Here is a 21,359-nt window from a genome sequence, read left to right as displayed (position 1 = left end):
CAGGGCAATGCCTTGACCAATCAGGATCAATCTGCCTGGTTTAAATTTCAAACAATGCTTGGCAGTTAACTGTCAGTCACCATTGATTGATGCATTCTACATGGCAATACCCCAACCAATCAGAGTCCACTTGCCAACTAATCCACACTCTCTTCTCATACAATATAGAACTGTTGTTCCCCCTGACATTGGTCAATTTCTTGTGGTTGTCCTGATGAGTGCAAGATGAAAAGCTTCAATAAAATAAATCTCTTTTTTCATCAATACTCAGGTTTATGAGTTTATCTCTGCTACGTTTCTTAAATAGCAGAGTGACACAGGAAATTTCCAATCCGAGGGTCAATTCCTGAGTCGAGGCAGTTTTGAAATGTCGTCTACATCTTCCTCCTTTATCTTTGTGTAACCCTGGATGGAAGTTTGTGTGCTGCAGTTTTGTCTCTCTTTGCCTCACTAGTTGCTGTTTCTCTATTTGCTTTAGGAGCTGCACCATGGTGGCAAATACTGGCACGAGAACTGCTTCCGATGCTATCACTGCAGCCGCTCATTGGCCAATGATTCCTTCAGCCTCAAGAACGATCGCATCACCTGTAACAAGTGCCTCCCCCGAACTGACAGCTCCACATGTCACAGCTGCAAGAGACCCATCAAACCAGGTCACCACTCAACTGGCTACTCACTAGCCTGGTTAACTGTCTGCTGATTAGTCACTAGTCTGGTTAACTCATCACCAGTTAGCAAATACTCTGGTTAACACTCTATCAGTTAGGATGCATGGGGATGGGGGTGGGGGTGGGGATGGGGCTGGGGTGGGGGTGGGGGTGGGGGTGGGTTGGGGATTGGGGGGTGGGTTCGGGGTGGGGGTGGGTTGGGGGTTGGGGATTGGGGGGTGGGGGTGGGTTGGGGATTGGGGGGTGGGTTCGGGGTGGGGGTGGGTTGGGGATTGGGGGGTGGGTTCGGGGTGGGGGTGGGTTGGGGGTGAAATCTGTTGCATTTCAAAGTTGATTATTCTTTCCTTCAAAGAGGAGATGGTTTGGGCACAGTCAAGGTATGTTCCCTCAAAAGGGAAGGGCAGGACAAACAAATCCAGAGCTCCCTGGATGACAAAGGAGGTAGAAATTAAGTTAAAGAAGAAAGAGTGTGCTTATGACAGGTGTCAGGTAGCAAATACAATTGAGAATACAGAAGGTTCAGAAAGAGATGTGAAAAAGCAAATGCGAGAAGCAAAGAGGGATTATGAGAAATGACTAGCAGCTAATATAAAAGGAAATCCCATAGTATCCTACAGCGCATCAATAGTAAAAGGAGGATCAGGGCCGATTAGGGACTAAAAAAGGGATTTACACATAGAAGCAAGAGGCTTGGCTGAGGTGCTAAATGAATACTTTGCATCTGTCTTTACATACGAGGCAGATGCTACTTAGGCCATAGTGACAAAGGAGGAAACTCAGTCACTAGAAGGGTTTAAAACTGATAAGGAGGAGATGTTGGATAAGCTGTTGGTACTTAAAGTTGATTAGCCACCGGGACCGGACAAGATGCATCCAAGAATATTGGAGGAAGTGAGTGGAAATTGCAGAGGCACTGGCAATAATCTTTCAATGTTCCCTGGATTCTGGGGAGGTGCCAGAGGACTGGAGAATTGTAAACATTACGCTCTTGTTCAAAAAAGGTTGTAAAGATCTGCCCTGCAATTACAGACCAGTCAGTTTAGCTCCGGTGGTGGGGAAACTTCTAGAAACAATTCTTCGGGATAGAATTAATAGTCACATGGAAAAATGTGGATTGATTCAGAAGAATATCGTGCCTAACTAACTTGCTGGGAGTTTTTTGAAGAGGTAACAGAGATGATTGATGAGGGCAAGGCTGTTGATGTGGTGTATATGGGCTCCCAAAAGGCGTTCGATACAGTGCCACACAACAGACTTGTGAGGGAAGTTATAGGTCATGGAATAAAAGGGACAGTAGCAAAGTGGATATAAAATTGGATGAGGGATTGGAAACAGAGTAATGGTTAATGGGTATTTTTCAGGCTGGAAGAAAATTTGTAGTGGAGTTCCCCAGGGGTCGGTATTGGGACACTTGCTTTTCCTGATATATAAATGATCTAGATCTTGGTGTGCAGGGGAAAATTGCAAAGTTTGCGGACGACACAAAACTTGAGAATTGTAAACTGTGAGAATAGTGTGGAACTTCAAAAGCACATTGACAGATTGGTGGAGTGGGTAGATAGGTGGCAGATGAAGTTCAATGCGGGGAAGTGTGAGCATTTCGGTACAAAGAACATGGAGAGACAGTATAAAATAAAGGATACTATTCTAAAGGGTGTGCAGGAGCAGAGACCTGGGTGCATATGTACATAAGTCATTAAAGGTGGGAGGACAGGTAGAGAGAGCTGTCTCTAAAGCATACAGTATTCTAGGCTTCATTAATGGGGGCAGAGTATAAGAGCAGGGAGGGTATACTGAATTTATATAAGGCACTGGCTAGACCTCAGCTGGAGAATTGTGTACTGGGCGCCACACTATAGGAAGGATGTGAATGCATTGGAGAGAGTGCAGAAGAGGTTTCCGAGAATGGTTCCAGGGATGAGAACCTTGGAGAGGAGAAGGCTGAGAGGAGACTTGATCGAAGTTTTCAAAATCATGAGGGGTCTGGACAGAGTAGAGAGGGAGAAACTGTTCCCACTGGTAAACGGATCGAGAACCAGAGGGCACAGGTTTAAAGTGATTTGCTAAAGAAACAAATGTGAGGTGAGAAAAAACTTTTTCACACAGCGAGTGGTTCGAGGCTAGAATGCACGGCCTGGAAGTGTGGTGGAGACAGGTTCAATCCAGGCATTCAAGAGGGTATTAGATGATTATTTAAATAGAAACAATGTGCAGGAAATTGGCATTGAGTTAAAATGCTCAGAGAGTCGGTGCCGACACGATGGGCTGAAGGGCCTCCTCCTGCACCATAACAAATCTGTGATTCTGTTTTCCAGTGAGCAGTGTCATTATTTCACTGTTTCTCTGCAGGGACGAAGAGTTTTGAATATGGCGGCTCTCACTGGCATGAGCGATGCTTCACCTGCTGTCGCTGTCTGAAGGAAATCGGAACAGCAAGCTTTGTTCCAAAGGGTGATGACATCTACTGTGTCTCCTGTAATGAGAAGAAGTTTTCCAAACACTGTGTCCACTGCAGAAAGGTGAGAGTCTGAGCAGACATGGCCAGACAGAATGAATCCTGCAGGACTGGCTGCTGCTCCTTGTGTTTAGATTAATATTTGAAATATCCGGAAGCTCAGCTTGGGGTTAAGTTAAAGAACAGCAAGATCAGTCTTATCCAGACTCAGAGAGCCAGCAGGGTGAGGGATGGAGTTGATTTTGAGGGATTGGAGCCTCTGAGGGAACCATTGACAATGGCCGACTCAGTGACTCATTCTCCTGTGACCTTTAGCTGCAGAATCTGGACATTGAACGTACACAATTCTCCAAAACAGAGAGCAGCATCTCAGATTCAGGAGCAAGCCACCCACTTTCTCCAAAACTGGAGCTCTGATTCCCCCTGGTGGACAGCTATAGAAGTGTTTGAATCTATTTTATTACCTCAATTATAACACAGTGAAAACCAGGAGCCAAATATTATGAATGAGATTGTGGGTTTGGGGATTAATTTCATTTTGGTGTAATCATGGGCAATGTGTTACTGGTCTGGAATAAAAAGCCAGGCTCAGTAATGGTGACCATGAAAATACCTTAAAAAAAACATCTGGTTCACTGACCACTTTTAGGGATGGAAATCTGCCATCTTTACCTGGTCTGGCCCATATATGGTGAATCCAGACCCACAGCAATGTGGATGACTCTTAACCATCCTCTGAATTGACCTGGCAAGTCACGCAGTTGTACTCAAGGCGGCAGCTCACCACAACCTTCTCAAGGGCAATTAGGGATGGGCAATAAATGCTGGCCTAGCCAGCGATGTCCACATCCCCATAACAAATAAAATCACTGTGGATTCCTGGAGTCAAACGGCCCCTTTTCTTACAGGGTTGCTTCATCAATTAGAATAAAACATTCCCCAAGCAGAACAAGGTTGATCTTCTCCAGCTCCAGCCACAGGCCCTGACCAACTCCCTCCCGGTCACCTCCTCTTGCCCCCCCTTTCCCTTTCAATAGAGGAAAAACCCAAAGGGGTGAATGGAATCAGAGCAAAGACTTAAATTCTCAAAATTGAACAAAATACTGAGATTAGGAAGGAGACACGAGAGAGACTGGAGGGAGCAAATTGATAAAATGCGGAAAAAAGGAGTGAAAAGCATCTAAAAATAAAAAGAAAACTGCAGAACAAAAAGCAACAAGAACTGGGGATGAGATGTTAAAATAATTACTTGGATTAGGAAGGAGCAGGATCACAATTTTAAATTGTCTAAAGTCAGATTGAGATTAGATGTCAGGAGGTGATTCTTTCCCCAGAGAGCAGTGACTCAGGTCAGAGTATAGGATCTGCTTCGAGCTGGGATAGAGAGGTCACTTTGTAAAGGTGGACAGGACCGGAGTGAATTCAGGGCCAGTGTAACCTCCCGGGATAGTTCCTGCTGACTTGGTTGGGTGATGGAGAAATTTCCTAGATTTTCCATTTCAATATTTCTGGGTTTTTAATCTGGTTCCCTGCCTCTCCTAGGAGATCACATGACACTTGGTGTGGTAGAGAGTCAGTAATTGTAATGCAACAACTTGCATTTAAGTAGCATCTTTAACATTGTAAAATGTCCTGAGTTCAATTCACAGGAACAATTGCAAAACTTGACAGCGAGACACTTGAGCAGAGATTGGGACAAGGAGGTTAAGGAGGGTATGTTTTAAAGGAGAAAAGAAGGCAGAGAGATCTAGAACAGAGAAATAGAAATAGGAGCAGAAATAGGCCATTCGGCCCCTCAAGCCTGCTCCCCCATTCTATAAGATGATGACTGACCTTTAATCTCTACTCCACCTTCCTGTACTATCCACATAACCACTAATTCCCAAAGTACCCAAAAATTCACCATCCTCTATCTTAAATGTATTCAACAATGGAGCATCCACAACATAGAAAATAGAAGCAGGAGTAGGTCATTCATCCTTCGAACCTGCTCCACCATTAATATGCTCATGGCTGATCTTCTATTTCAATTCCATACTCCCACTCTCTCCCCTTACCCCTTGACACATTTAGAGTCCAGAAATCTATTTCCTTCTTAAATATAGTCAGTGACTTGGTCTCCACAGCCTCTGTGGTAGAGAATTCCACAGGTTCACCACCCTCTGAATGAAGAAGTTTCTCCTCATCTCAGTCCTAAATGGTCTACCCTGTATCCTGAGACTGTGACCCCTTGTTCCAGACCCCCCCAGCCAGAGGAAACATCATCCCTGCATCCAGTCTGTCCATCCCTGTCAGAATTTTATAGGTTTCAATGAGATCCCCTCTCATTCTTCTAAACCCCAGTGAATTCAGGCCTAGTCGGCCCAGTCTCTCCTCACACCACAACCCTGCCATCCCAGGAATCAGTCTGATGAACCTTCGCTGCACTCCCTCTATGGCAAGTATATCCTTTCTTAGGTAAGGAGACCAAAACTGCACAGAATACTCCAGGTGTGGTCTCACCAAGGCCCTGTACAGCTGCAGTAAGACATCCTTGCTCCTGTATTCAAGTCCTCTCACAATGAAGGCCAATATACCATTTGACTTAACTGCTTGCTGCACCTGAATGCTTGCTTTCAGTGATTGTGTACAAGGACACCCAGGTCCCTTTGTACATCAACATTTCCAAACCTATCACCATTTAAATAATACTCTGCTGTTCTGTTTTTCCTATCAAGGTGGATAACTTCACACTTATCCACGTTATACTGCATCTGCCATGTATTTTCCTACTTAACCTGTCTAAATCGCCTTGAAGCCTCTAAACACCCTCCTCATCACTCACATTCCCACCAAGTTTTGTGTTGTCAGCAAACTTGGAAATATTACATTTGGTTCCCTCATCCAAATCATTGATATAATCCTCTGGGGTAGAGAATTCCAAAGATTCGCAACCCTCTGAGTAAAGAAATTTCTCTTCATCTCAGTCCTAAATGATCAGCCTCTTATCCTGAAACTGTGCCCCCGTGTTCTAGATACCCCGACCAGCGGAAACATCCAACCAGCATCTATCCTAACAGTCCAAACCCCAAAGAGCCCTTGAAGAATTTTCTCTTCAGTGAGGTCACCCATCTTCATTAATATATTTTAAAAATCTCCAACTTGCTGTCAGTCTTCTCCATCATACTTGTTATGATCCTAAACTAGACCCTCAAGTTTTTGGTGAGATGCAGTTAGGAACAAATAACATTTAATTTAAAGTAAACAAAGTTTGAGATTCAAAACACTTGCTCAGAGAATAAAGTCACAAGTTTCTACAGTTTGAACAAACAAAAATTAACTTTATTATACAAGTTCAGAAAGACAAAACGATTTACAATATCTATCTTATATCCTAACATTCAGAGTGAACATGAGGTACGTTAAGCAACAGGCAAACTATGGTTGAACACACCGTGTACAGCAAATGCCAAATGCGACCAAAACAGAGTCCATGGATCCTCCATCTAGCCACCCAGATACCAGCAACACCGTGAGCCAACCAATCTCACCAAGACTCTGTCTCTCCCATGGGGGACCCCCAATCCCCACTCCTGAAGATCCAACCCACAAACTCCCTCCAAAAGTCACTCCAATTCAACAGTGCCAACAACAGCCTTGCCTCACAGAGCCCCAACCTCATCTGCTGAGTCTCTGCACCCCCGGATTCTCCGAATCTGGACTCAAGCACCAACTCACAAGCACAATTTCAGCTCCTCGGCCACACTGAGCAGAACACAACTGCTCCAAAAGGGGTAGCCACACCCCAATGGTTCACAGTATGGAGTCACCAACCTTTGGTTACCTTCTTCACTTATGAGTTGTCAACTGTAGCCCTTTTCCTGTTTGGGACTTGTTCCTCTGCTCCTCTTTTACCTTACCTTAACTGGGACCTGTCTCTATCGCCTGACTGAGACTCTTCTTTTGGGACTTCTCCCTGCCCCCTCACCCTTTTGGAATCTCTCCCTGTCTGGGACACACAATATCTGATTGAAAAAACTGAGTGTCTCAGAACTGCTGCTCACTGACCCTTGAATTGATCTGGTGACCTATCACAACACTCAGAGGTTCCTGCCCTAGTTACTAGGCAGGAACCAATGTAACAAGCATTGGAGCATCCAAACCTTAAATGTTATGATCTCCATCAGCTGCTAACTTGCATAGCACACAGAGACACAGAAAAATGGAGTTCACCACACAGCTTCCTATGCTCACATTTACAATGGGAAGTGTTAATGTTTCGGGAGGGAATTCCAAAATTTGGGGCCCAGGCAGTTGACTGCCACCAATGGTGGAGTGATTCAAATCAGGGATGCTCAAGAGGCCAGAATTAGAGGAACACTGAGATCTGAGGGTTGTAGGTTCTGGAGCAGGTTAGAGAGATAAAGAGGGATGTAGGGGCTGGAGAGAACAGAGATAGGGAGTGTTGTAGGGGCTGGAGGACGTTAGAGATAGGGAGGGGTGAGGATATGACACAGAATGGACCATGTTTTCCTGTCTGATAATCCTGACTAACAAATTGGCAGAGCATGTGGTTCGTTTGATTGATGTTACCATGATGCAAGGTTGCTGGGGTCTCTGCTGTGTTTCAGGCTATCACCAGTGGGGGACTGACCTATCGTGATGAGCCCTGGCACACTGAGTGCTTTGTGTGTAAGACATGTCGGAAACAGCTGAGTGGTCAACGATTCACTGCCCATGAGAACTACATCTACTGTGCTGACTGTTATGGCAACTTCATCGCCAAGAAATGTGGCACCTGCCACAAGCCTGTGACTGGTAAGTTGTGGCTGATAGCCACTTTACTTCTTACATCACTGAGGCTAAAAAAAACTAGAAAGATTACTTTGTTCAATGGTGCCAGTCACCATGAGTGGTAATCTCAACTACCCACTCATCCACTCACCAACCTTCATATCCAAGGCACCCCGTTGGGGGATAGTCCAACTCAGTCCACCTACAATCTGCCAACCGTTAGCACCCTCCCTCCCCCACCACTTCCTGGATCAGCTGATCACCTATCACTGCATTTCATCCACAAGTCACCATTCAGTTCTGTGTAAAGCCCCTGCTATCTATGAGCTCATTGTGGATAATTTCATTGGCTGACCTAGAACCATAGGAAAGCTACGTTGCAGAAAGAGGCCATTCAGCCCATTGTTGGACAAGAAACAGAAAAAACAAACGAGTCACTCATTTTAATCCCTGATCTGTAGCCTTGCAGGTTACAGCACTTCAGAAGCAGATCCAGGTACCGTTTAAATGAGTTGAGCATTTCAGCCTCAAGCATCGAATTCCAGACACCCACCACCCTCTGAGTGAAAAGGTTTTTCCTCATGTCCCCTGTAATCCTTCTACCAATCACCTTAAATCTATGCCCCCTGGTAATTGACCCCTCAGCCGGGGAAACAAGTCTTTCCTGTTTACCCTATCTAAGTCCCTCATAATTTTGAACACCTCAATCAGGTCACCCCTCAGCCTCCTCTGTTCTATGGAAAACAACCCTAGCCTATCCAATCTCTGCTCATAGCTGCAATTTTCAAGCTCTGGTAACATTCTGGTAAATCTCCTCTGCACTCTCTTCAGAGCAATTATATCCTTCCTGTGATGTGGTGACCAGAACTGTACACAAAATTCCAGCTGTGGCCTAACCAGCGTTTTATACAGTTCCAGCATTACATCCCTGCTTTTGTATTCAACACCTTGCCCAATAAAGGAAAGCATTCCATATGGTTTCTTGACCACCTTCAGGGACCTGTGGACATGCACTCCACAGTCCCTCACTTCCTCTACCTCATGGTTTTGACTGAATTCTGGCTCACAAGTCATGGAGGGCACTATGTAAACCCAAGCTCTTAACTTTCCCATATCTCCTTTCATAGCTTCTCTGTGCTCATCTTGTAAATGAAGCTTCAACCCTATTCTCACCTGGTTCTTCATCACCCAACTTCCCCTCCTGTGCCCCCATGTTAACTGACATTGTAAATGCTTTTCTATTTTCAGGCACTTTCCTTTCAATCACCTTCTACACTTTAGTCCTGGTAAAGCTCCCACCTCACCACCTCCTCCCTTTTCTCTGCAAAGTCCTTGAGCATGTCACCACAGAAAGATTGGCAACAATTTAAAGAGTTAATTCCACATTTGAACCTCTCCATCAGATTTCTGTCTCTGCCACAGCAATGAAACAGTCTTAACCAAAGTTACAAATATCGTCCATGATTGTGATCATTATGGATCATCTCCCCTTGACATTGCTGCAGTCTTTAATATGGTGAAGACCACAGTCTCCTCCAACAACTCTGTTAGTCATCTCAGTGCAGCTATCACCTGGTTCCATTCTTACTGGACTGTTAGAGCATCTCTGCCAATGATTACTCCTAGTGCACAGTTACTTCTGAGTTCCTCCAAACTTCCGCCCTTGGTCCTACTTTTTCTCATTCACATGTTGCCCTTGACGACATTATCCAAACATTGTCAGTTTCCACTTGTACGTCGATGACATCCACCTATTTCCATCTCTGTAACATTATTCGTCCCCGCCCTACCTCAGTTCATTCGCTGCTGAAATCCTCTTCCATGCCGGTTACCTCCAGACTTGACCATTCCAACACACTCTGGGCCAGCTTTCTACTTGCTCAAAACTCTTACTGAAAAACTCCTCACTCATATCGTCCTGTTAACCCATCAGCTCCCAGTCCAGCAACATCTTGATTTTAAAACACACATCCTTGTGTTCAAATCCTTCCCTCCCAATCTCCATAACCCCCTCCAGCCCTACAACCTATCAGTTAATGGCGGGCTGTTTATTTCAACTGTGTTCTGATCTATTTGACATATACTGTTCACAGTTCCACTGTAAACCACGTGATACTGCTTTAATATCCTGTCTACCTGTTATTAGGATTCGGAGGGGCTGAGGTTGTAACCTATGAAGACCGTCAATGGCACAGCGACTGCTTCAAGTGTAAGAAGTGTTACAGCTCCCTGGTCAACAAGCGTTTCGTTAACCACAACAGGGATGTGTACTGCACTGACTGTGCAAAATCGCTGTAAATCCTGATTCATACACCACAGTAACGAGAACAAATCAAATACATTACTCTGTTACAGCAAAGCTTTTAAAATTCAATAACCAGATGCTTCAAAGGCAGTACAATAGCACGTGTTTGCAATCTTTACAAAATTTAGACATTATTCATCTTTTCTGCAGTGCTAAGTATTATCCACAGGCATGGAAAAGGTTTCAAAAGAACGCATCAGAGCTACAAAAGTGTAATTAAAATGCCTGCAATATTTAATCATATCATAAATGAGTTTCTTAAAACAGTAAAGGTAAATAAAAGCTGGAACAATACTTAAACTCATTGTATTAGAGGGTGCTATTTACTCAGTGTCACTGTAGTGTTTGACTGCATGCATCACTCACCTGAACATTCTCGCCCAGGTGTGTCTGTTACTTCAGTTGTTAGCTCATAATAACTAATTTCTTACATTGAAATGCAGTGTTTTATAATATAAATCAAATTCAGTACTATATACAAATTAGCAGGATATGTTCTGTGAAAGCATACCAGCCAAAAAGAGGCATTTTGGCCACTGGATGTGGGTTATACGCGGCTCTGGCTGTATTAGGCTCTGTATCTAGCCACCAGCATCTTCCCTATTGATTTATACAGCAGCCGTTCAATGGTTTCATTCCACATTTGGCTTTTATCCACCAACCTCAAAACAATTGGAAGTTTTAAATGCATGAATATTCAGCTGTTAATGTTCTTGCTCTCCTCCACTGAATTGAAGTTAGTTCAGTATGTGCCTCATATTTACACACTAGCGTTTGTTAGGCTCCAATTTATCATGATTTTTGAAATGACTAACAAATTTTGTGTGTGGAAATATGTAATGGAATCATGCACGACCTGATCGCATGTGAGGTCCTCATTCAATGCATTGTATGGACAATCAATGGATTATTTACAGCATGACAATATTGTACCTTAAATAAAAGACTTTCAAACCTGCAGGTAGCTATGTGCTTTTTGGAATCACACAGCTTGTTCTTGTTTTGTTTTCAGAACAAGTGCAGATGTGCACAATTTGTTTTTCTTGCAGGAACTGAATACACACAAACCCATCAAACTGGCTAGCTGGGCTGATTATCATGGGATCTAACAGAGAGAAAACCAAGGTCACAGACTTCAAATAATTGACAAAAGAACTAGGGGGATAATCAGGAAGAATTTCGTCAGAGGGTTATGATCTGGGAAGGCACCACCTGAAAGGGTGGTAAAAGCAAATTCCTTAAAAATTTCAAAAGGACCATGTATTTGAAGAGGATGAATTTGCAGGGTTATTAGGAGAATGTTGGGGTCTGGGATGAAATCAGACCAACTCTTTCAAAGAGGCAGCAGAGGTCAAATGACGGTTTTTTGTGCTGTATGATTCATGAGTACTCGGAGCAAGGATTACATAGAATTTGCAGCACTGAAACAGGCCATTAAGTCCAAATAGGTCATCCTGCTTATGCCCCACATGAGCCTCTTTTCATCTTACCAGCACAACCTTCTAATCCTTTCTCCCTCATGTGCTTATCTACTTTTCCTTAAACACATCTTCACCTCAACACAGAAGAGGAGGCTACCTAGCTCCTTGAGCTTGTTTCAAATGGAATTCCACATTCTCACCACTCGGGATAAACAAGATTCTCCTGAACTCCCGATTGGATTTATTAGTGACTATCTTACATTTATGGCCCCTAGTTTCGGTCTCCCTCAAATTCTTTTTAATATACTCGTTCATGCGACATGGGCATCGTTGGCTAGGCCAGCATTTATTGCCCATCCCTAATTGACCTTATTCCACATATACTTGATTGAACCTTGTGGCAGCATCATCCTCAGAATAAATGTTAACGACATCAAGTCCAGCACAATACTCACCTCATACTGGAGGCTCTCAACCCCATTGTTAATATTCATGGAAAAACTTTAAAGTGTAATACTGAGTAAAATTAAACCATAAGCCATTTCCATTTTTTTATTTTGTAAAATTTATTTCAATGATGCACAGACTTTTCTATTTACACACAGCTGTCAACAAGGCATTGAACAAAAGTAATGTGCACAGCGAGAAGGGTAGTTCAGTTAGTGATTGTCATTTTCCTGCACAGATTTCAAGTTAACTATCTTACAAAAATACACTAAATGATTGACCTAAGGCACTGCTCTAGTCTAACCCAATGCCGCCATGTAGTGAGCTTGACTGTTTTCAGTAATTGTTACAGACTAGACGATTCCTATTTCTAAAACTTGCACCAAAAGAAGGAATAGCAATTCTCGTTTTGGAACCAACCCAATACGTTTGCAATGAGAAATTTAAACAAAGACAAAACAGCCAAATAGTAATAGCTTCCCTTTAAGAGGAATGGATATGACTAAACAGGCTATTCATTGCTGGCTCCTTTGATGAGGCTAACGAAGAAAAGCAGTATAACTTATATTAGGAGGCAATATTTAATAAACATAAAAGATGGAGTGATGCAGTAAAATGAATGCAGCTTCCTATATAGAGTAGCAGCTATCTAAGTCCATAAGCTAAGAGAGCATGCTGCTTGCGCTTCAGTTTTGTATGCACTGAGTACGGACGGGATATGAACTAGCAAGTTAAGGGCCACAGTGAAGAGGTTATTTAAGGTTGACATTTCTTATGGATGATGTTGGGATGATTGCTAATGATACTCCCCTAATACAAAAAGAATATTTAACAAAGGATGTTCATTAAGAAATGGTTTTGTGGCCCAATACTGCTGGTATGTACATAATACTTACATGTATGTGGAGAAACTTCAATACATTAATAAGCAAAGAAAACTTATCTTAAAACCAGTGAAATATATGTAAATACTAAGTTGCTACCTACAAATACTTGAGTTTATCAACCGAAGCCATTTCATTCTTAATGTATGTTAGTAGTGCAGGTTTATTGAAAATACAGTATTCTAGAAGGTTGGACATAGAGCGGCAGTTTGTTTAAATAACATCAACTGACAGTTTGGTTTCCTATTCCAGTACATGAAACACACACAATAACATTGTAATGAAACACCAACCAATATTTTCATACTAGAAAGCTTCATCTTTTCTCATCCACCTACCACTAGCCTATCCTATTTCTTTAAAACTAGCCTCTCCTTCACTTTTAACTCTTCCTCCTAATATAGCGCTCTCTGAGCTAATCTAAAAGAACTTGGACCAGACATTGAAGTGAGTGGCTAGGGAGAGAGGGTGAGAGAGAGTGAGAGGGCATGAGGGGGAGACCACGCGAGAGAGAGAGAGAGAGGGTGAGAGAGAAAGAGAGAGAGAGAGAGGGTGAGAGAGAAAGAGAGAGAGAGAGAAAGAGAGAGAGAAAGAGAGAGAGAGGGAGAAAGAGAGAGAGAAAGAGAGAGAGAGGGAGAGAAAGAGAGAGAGAGAGAGAAAGAGCACGCGTGTGAGAGAGAGGAAGAGCCAGAGAAGCAGAATAATGGCCAGAGTGAGAGGTGGGGAATTGGCTGAGTGCTTCTTTTAGCTAGTATGCTCTACCACAAGCACAAAGCCTCCTGCCAGAGCATTATTAGCACTTTAAAGATCACAAAATCGAACATGCATTACAAACAAGTCTGATTTTGCAATTCAAATGAAATGCATTTCACAACTCAGAATCATAATTAAACAGTTTTTCTGTCTTTAGCTCCACCACTTCTTGTAGGCAGCTGGTTTATTGTAACAATTTCTTAAAAAAAGGACCAAATAGGACTGGGACAATTTAACTGCAAACACTGACATGCCCATAGGCACTCCTTAACCTGCAGTTCGAGGGATGGAACCATTTACCTGGCATGTACACACGAGGCAGAATGGAAATGACAGCTAAACTCAGTTAATGTGAAAATAAAGCTGGTCCAAATATCTAATGAGGCAATACACAGAATAAGGAATGAAACTTAACTGATTACACTCACTGTCAAAAACAGATCATAAAAATCAAAAGAACTGTCAGCTGTTGAGAGAAAGCACAATGCAGTCAAGGAATAAGCCCCTGAAACTTTGAACGGTGCAAACTAGCATCCTTGGTGACACTTCATATGCCACCTTTGTTATGGTCTTGTTAATTCTTCTGGAAAAAATGAGGAAATTCCATAGAAGCAGCTTCATGTAACAAGGCCTTCAGCACTTAGTAAAAATACTGAATATGCAAGTGCAATCACAAGTGACGTTCGGAATCCAAGCCATTTAGAGTCCTGTGAAAACACAAATTATAAAGCATTATATACAATAACAGAGTCTACAGGAAGAGGACACTCAGGCCAACTGATCAATGTCCACACAACCCTCCTCCCACCCTGCTTCATCTCATCCTATTAACATATCCTTCTAATTCCTTCTCCCTCATGTTTTTACTCAGCTTCCCCATAAGTTCATGACTCACAACCAAGATATATCCCAGTGAGGAAGGGGATAAACCAACCATGGTTAAACAAGGAAGGTAAGGATAGTGTCAAACTGAAGGAAAAAATATGTAATATGGCAGAAATTAGTGGTAAACCAGAGGATTGGTAAAGTTTTAAAAACCAACAAAACATGACCAAAAAAAAAAGGGGGAAAATAAACTCTGAGGGTAAACTAGCAAGTAATATAAAAATGGATAGTAAGAGCTTCTTTAAAAATATAAAAAGGAAGAAAGAGGCCAAAGTGAACATAGACCCCTGAGAGAATGAGGCTGGGGAAATAATAATGGGGAACCAGGAAATGGCAGAGGAGTGGCTAAAGGCCGATAAGTCCCTTGGACCTGATGGGTTGCACACTAGGATATTAAAGGAATTGGCTGCAGAGATAGTGATGTACTGGTAGTAATCTTCCAAGAATCTTGAGATTCTGGAAAAGTCCCAGAGGACTGAAAAACTGCCAATGTAACACCCTTATTCAAAAAGCAAGGGAGACAAAAACAGGTAGGTAACTATAGGCCAGTTAGTTTAACATCTGTCATTGAGAAAATGTTGGAGTCTATTATATAGGATGTAATAGCAGAGCATTTAGAAATGCATAATATAACCAAGCAGAGTCAGAATAGTTTCATGAAATGGAAATCATGCCTAACAAATTGATTAGAATTCTTTGAGGAAGTAACAAGTAGGATAGTTAAAGGGGAACCAGTAGATGTAATATATTTGGATTTTCAAAAGGCATTCGATAAGGTACCACACATAAGGCTACTTAATAAGATAAGAGCCCATGGTGTTGGGGATAGTATGTTAGCATGGATAGAGGACTGGCTAACTAATAGAAGACAGAGAGTTGGGATATAGGGGACATTTTCAGGATGGCAACCTGTAACTAGTGGAGTGCCACAGGGATCAATGCTGGGGGCACAATTATTTAAAATATATATTGATGACTTGGATGAGGGAAGTGAACGTACTATCACCAAGTTTGCGGGTGATACAAAAATAGGTGGGAAGGCAAGTGGTGAGGATGACACAAGGAGTCTACAGAGGGATATAGACAGGTTAAGCAGGTGGGCAAAAACTTGGCAGATGGAATATAATGTGGGAAAATGTGAGGTTATGCACTTGGGCAGGAAGAATAAAGGAGCCGAATATTATTTAAATAGAGAAAGAATGAAGAAAGCTGCAGCACAGAGGGATTTGGGGGTCCTCATGCATGAATCCCAGAAAGCTAACACACAAGTTCAGCAGGTAATAGGGAAGGCAAATGGAATGTTGGCCTTTACTTCAAAGGGTATGGAGTATAAAATTAGGGAAGTGTTGCTAAAACTATACAAGGCACTAATTAGACCACACCTAGGATGCTGTGAACAATTTTGGTCCCCTTATCTAAGAAAAGATATACTGGCATTGGAGGCAGTCCAGAGAAGGTTCACTAGGTTGATTCCGGGTGTGGAGGGATTTTCTTATGAGGAGAGGTTGAGTAGGTTGGGCCTGTACTCATTGCAGTTTAGAAGAATGAGAGGCGACTTTATTGAAACATATAAAACTCTTAGGGGGCTTGACAGGGTAGATGCTGAGAGGTTGTTTCCCCTAGTGGGAGAGTCTAGGACCAGAGGGAATAATCTCAGAGTAAGGGGGCACCCATTTAAAACAGAGATGAGGAGCAATTTCTTTTCTCAGAGGGTTGTCAATCTGTGGAATCCTTTACCGCATAGGGCTGTAGAGGCTGGGTCATTAAGTATATTCAAAGCTGAGATAGACAGATTTTTAACCAGTAAGGGAATCAAGGGTTATGGGGAAAAGGCAGGAAAAAGGAGTTGAGGATTATCAGATTAGCCACGATTTCATTGAATGGTGGAGCAGACTTGATGGGCCAAATGGCCTACTTCTACTCCTACGTCTTATGGTCTTATACATTCATACTAATTGCCTCAACCACATCCTGTAGTCACAAGTTCTACACTCTGTCACTCTCTGGTTAAGGAAGTTTTTCCCAAATTCCCTATTAGACTACTATCAAAATGATGATCCCTATAGTTTGGGTCCATTCTACAAGTGGAAACATGTTCTATGTCTATCCCTTTAAAAATGAATCCCAGTGATTGGTTTGCTTTTTTAATGATCTTATTAAATTGCAGCACTCCTTTTAACGCTCTGTGTATCTGTATCCCCACCTCCCTCTGGTCCTCAATCCCACTGAGACTCTGATTATCCAAGGAATATGTGACCTCTTATTCCTTCTTCCACCACCTTCACACTTATCCATATTGAAATTCATTTGCCATTTACAATTCTAAATTCTACAGGAGGGATTGAAAGCGTCAAAGCATGTCCTTTCCTAGTAAGGAAACAGATGTTAAAAGATCCCACTCTCAATCTTAAAACAATAGAAGTCAAAACCTGTGAAGAGGTGAGTAACTTGGTTCAATTGGAATATAAAACTGATAATTCTTTATATGTTGCTGCATTATTTCTTCCATTCATTCTCAGGGCGAACCAGTACAGTGCAGAGGTTTGATACAGTTTCTCAATATTTTACTTGTTTAATCTAGAAACATACCCCAGTTAGTTTCAGTTTGATGAGACGTGTAAAACCTACATGATAGGTGATATACGTGATATAAAACCTACAGTGCTACAGCTAGGCCACTTTGAGGGCAGCTAAGAATTAACAACACAAACATGAGTCTGGAGTCACATATATACCCAGACCAGGTAAGGAAAACAGGGTTCCTTCCCTAAATGATATTAAAAAAATAGAAAATAGGAGCAAGAGTAGGTCATTCGGCCCCTCGAACCTGCTCCGCCATTCAACATGATCATGGTTGATCCTCTATCTGAACGACATTAGTGAACTAGCTGGAATTTTACAACAAACCACAGCCTTATGGTCACTTCTACGGAGATCAGATTTTTAAAACTTTATCCAAATTCTGAAATTGCCATGGTGGGGTTTCAATTCCATTCTCTGGTCCAATAAGACGCTACTGCACCTCACTTTCTATTAACCTCAATTGAGTTAGTGACACAACCAACTTTAAATGATGTCCTAAGAAACAGGACAAACTACACTTCTATTACTGAAAATGCTATGGGAAAGTCGTGAATCAAACTGTACCTGATGTTTCCTCAATGGGTTTGGTCAAGGATGTCACTGCTCCATTCTCTTCAAGTGCAATGATATGACTCTCGGGAATGCCAGCAATATCAATCAAGTTTTGGTTACAGTCATCAGCACCACAAGGAGTGACAGCTAATTTGGTGTTCTTTGAACAAACATCAAGGTCAATATAATCCTCAAAGATCCATGTACTCGCTTTTCCATTCCGATGGCCAACACTTTGATCCTGTTCATTTAGATGTAAAAGTTCTGATACAACACGGTCTTCCTTTGGCATGCAGCTTAAATAGGAGAGAAATGGAAAAACAACACAAGTACATAAGAAATAGGAGCAGGAGAAGGCCATTCAGCTCCTCTAGCCTGCTCTGCCATTCAATAAGATCATGGCTGATTTGAATGTGACCTTAACTCTACTTTCCTGCCCGTCCCCTGTAACCCTCAACTCCCGTCAATCAACATAAACGTACGAAGCACCAGAGAGATGAATAAAAAGCTTCTGATTCTTCATGTGATTGTTCATCGTATTTAACTTGAATAAAACAGGACATTTATTTGGTTATAGTTACTATTAGGGTACACTTTTGAAAGTTGCAGAGGCCACAAGTCTCAGCTTAAACAGGACAGCTTTTCATTCTGTTCAGTTTCTCTATATTTTACTTGTTTAATCTACAAAAGTGCCTCAGTTTGTTTCAGTTTAATGAAACGTTTAAACCTACGTGAATGAAACTTGTATTTATACAGTGCTTCATCACAGACTGCAGCCCATCCCAAAAGTGCTCTGATTATGCATAGCAACATCCCAAAAGCAGAAGGGAGGTGAATGATCCAACACCTGAAGCACCAAATGAATCTTAACAAAAATGGCACTTCTAAGCATGCAACACTCCCCAGGTATTACACTGGAATACAGTATCAACGTGGATTGTGTGCTGTGGCCTAGGGATGGGGTTTGAACACAACAGCTTCCTGATTCAATGATGAGAGTGCAACCACTGAATTAAACACTTGCTACTGTACGAAATGTACCTTGCCATTCACATACACACATGCAGATAAAACTCTTGCTCTAAACAGAGTAAAGTCCATTGTTATACAAGATAACCAGGGACCAAGTAATTAACTTACTGAGGCATACAAGTAACCATCAACATTACTAAGTGTTCGCTTGGTGCTTTGGGGCGGCAGCGAGCATGGGCTTTATGTGGGTATGGCTATGCTTCTTTTGTTTCTACTGTTCATCTCTGGCACGCTGCTGTTGGTAGGCAGTTCATCTGTATTCGAGTGGGATTGATTCATTGACAGGTTACTATTTTGGGCATTTTTGTAGTGGTATTGTCACTGGACTAGCAATCCAGAGACCGAGGGTAATGCTCTGGGGACCCGGGTTTGAATCCCACCAAGGCAGATGGTGGAATTTGAATTCAATAAAAATCTGGAATTAAAAGTCTGATGAAACCATTGCCAATAGTCGTAAAGGCCCATCTGCCACTTACATTTGACTCCAGACCCACAGCAATGTGGCTGACTCTGAATTGTCCTCTGAACAAGGGCAATTAGGGATGGGCAATAAATGCTGGCCTAGCCAGCGACACCCAAATCCCATGAATGAATATAAAAAAATTCCAGGAGTGACGGAAGCCTAGGCTCTGACTACCCAGCTCCTCACAGACAGGAATAGAGAAGGGCATGAACCGATTCCAATCCTACAATTTACAAAATAATGCCAGGGAAACTAAGTTGGTTTTATATGGTAACTAGCAGATCTCCCAAGGCATTGCGCAGATGGACAGAGGTTTCCCAAAGGGAATCTGAAGTTGAAAACTGAAAAAAGATTGACCGCATATGAATGGACCAGTAAATTTTTAATAAGAAATGAAGCCATTACAGCTCAATGTTATTCTTTGGCATGCCAATCTAGTTAGATTAAATTGGATCAAAACAAGGGACATAATGCAAATCTAAAACCGAAAATGTTAGAAATCTACAAACTGGGTCAATGTTTGGAGTGTAGGCAGAACATAGGCACAGGAAATGTTCATCTGCCATTTTTCTCTTTTGATCATTTCAGATGCTGCATAAACTTTCTAAATATGCGCTAATGGCACAGAAACCTACCTTACATCCACGGCCTGGTCTTTGTTCAAACAGTCCCTGATGTTATTCGTCTCGTCAACACCATTCAGCTCAGTTACCTCATCTACTACAGCTTCATCTGACCACTCGGCACATTCTTGTACATTATCTTGAAGCTCATCAATTCCATCTGTGCTATCTAATATACAAATCATTAGGGAGAAATTAAGCCGTTATTCTGATAGTTGCAGCTTCCTCCTTGGATTACTTCAAATCAAAGATCACCAAGAGCATTACTGATAACATAGTTTTCCTGTAGTGCTGTTTATATACAGGATGCAGTAAGACAGTACAATTGGTAGTTTAACATGTAGAAACATTTTCCAATTCATATCAGAGGTATGAGGGAAACTAATGTCAAGTCAAAGGAGCAGAGATTAGGAGGGTAACTTGATCAAAGAACTGGGTTTTAAATGTGGAAAAGAAGAGAGGTATTCCTGGAGGTAATTGCAGAGCTGGGCCTAAGCATCTGAAATCATGTGCTGAATGTCAGGGTGAAAGGTGGGGGCAGGAGGAATTGCTGCACAAGTGGCTGGAATCAGATATGGGAGTTTGGGGAAAGGAGGGTTGTCAGGTGACTGGAGGTTTTAAAGAGACGGAGGAGCAGGGTCACAAAGAGAACAAGCATGAGAATTTAGTTTTCAATGTGAGCACTGAAATGATAATTAATCCTTTCCTTACTTGGGGGAGAGAAACAGATTTATTAAAATATAGGACATTTATTCAGCCGCAGTGAAATAATTTCCATCTGGTTCACTGATGCAGTCATTACCCGGTCTGGCCCACATGTGACTCCAGATCCACAGCAATGTGGTTGACTCTTAACTGCCTTCTGAAATGGCCTACAGTTCAAATTCATCACGATATCCCTCAGTTCAAGGGCAATTAGAGATGGGCAACAATTGGAGCCTAGCCAGCGACGCCCACATCCCATAAAAGAATAAACAAAAAACCTGTTCTGCATTTGGCTGCAAATTAAGGCCCAGTGTTTCCCCATTTCATGGAATTTTTTTAGGTCGTGTTTAAGAGGCCGCACTAAAAAAAGTTTGACAAATCAGTTTTCAAACTGGAGACCACAAAAATAATCATGTTTTCACACACTGATTTACCAGCATATTAATTCTGGAGCTGTCTATTCAATAGGTTTTATTTTGCATCAATATCACTTTTCCTTTAGAACACAAACCTCTCCTGCTGGAGTTATGGAGGGATGAGTATTCAGGGGTGTCAGTATTTGCAGAGGGACTCAGTATGGGGCCAGCATCAACCCAATTGTAAAACATGCTCCAAGTCACTCACCCACTTCATCCGCATCCTCGTTCCTGGGTTCATCCTCACTACTTTCTTCAGCCACACCACTATCTGACCTTCCAGCCCCCTGTGTAAACAGGAGGGTTACCAAATGAACATTCTTTATGCAAGATCTAAGAATTCACACGGCCGTTCACCCCGTTGACCCCATTCCGCATTTCAATTAGATCGCGG

General features: G+C 42.2%; 2 protein-coding genes across 13 annotated transcripts in view; one reads left to right on the top strand and one right to left on the bottom strand.

Annotated features, from left to right (window-relative positions):
* fhl1a (four and a half LIM domains 1a) overlaps positions 1 to 11,159 on the top strand; it is a 109,147-nt gene extending 97,988 nt beyond the window's left edge. For all 4 annotated transcript variants that reach the window (XM_041195461.1, XM_041195462.1, XM_041195460.1 and 1 more), the window contains 4 exons: positions 479 to 653; positions 3,018 to 3,187; positions 7,734 to 7,920; positions 10,043 to 11,159. In XM_041195461.1, coding sequence (XP_041051395.1) covers positions 479 to 653; positions 3,018 to 3,187; positions 7,734 to 7,920; positions 10,043 to 10,194 — 684 coding nt within the window. In that variant the 3' untranslated portion in view covers positions 10,195 to 11,159. The remainder of the gene's footprint in view (positions 1 to 478; positions 654 to 3,017; positions 3,188 to 7,733; positions 7,921 to 10,042) is intronic.
* Positions 11,160 to 13,542: 2,383 nt separating this feature from the next.
* The window catches only part of map7d3 (MAP7 domain containing 3), a 131,835-nt gene continuing 124,018 nt past the window's right edge, over positions 13,543 to 21,359 (bottom strand). For all 9 annotated transcript variants that reach the window (XM_041195629.1, XM_041195631.1, XM_041195632.1 and 6 more), the window contains 4 exons: positions 21,174 to 21,252; positions 19,857 to 20,013; positions 17,739 to 18,022; positions 13,543 to 14,413 (listed from right to left, as the gene is read on the bottom strand). In XM_041195629.1, coding sequence (XP_041051563.1) covers positions 14,406 to 14,413; positions 17,739 to 18,022; positions 19,857 to 20,013; positions 21,174 to 21,252 — 528 coding nt within the window. In that variant the 3' untranslated portion in view covers positions 13,543 to 14,405. The remainder of the gene's footprint in view (positions 14,414 to 17,738; positions 18,023 to 19,856; positions 20,014 to 21,173; positions 21,253 to 21,359) is intronic.

This window comes from Carcharodon carcharias, chromosome 9 (genome assembly GCF_017639515.1).
Source record: "Carcharodon carcharias isolate sCarCar2 chromosome 9, sCarCar2.pri, whole genome shotgun sequence".
Classification (NCBI taxonomy): Eukaryota; Metazoa; Chordata; class Chondrichthyes; order Lamniformes; family Lamnidae; genus Carcharodon; species Carcharodon carcharias.
The sequence above is the reverse complement of the archived record's forward strand: the minus strand, read 5'-3'. Positions and strand labels throughout refer to the sequence as shown.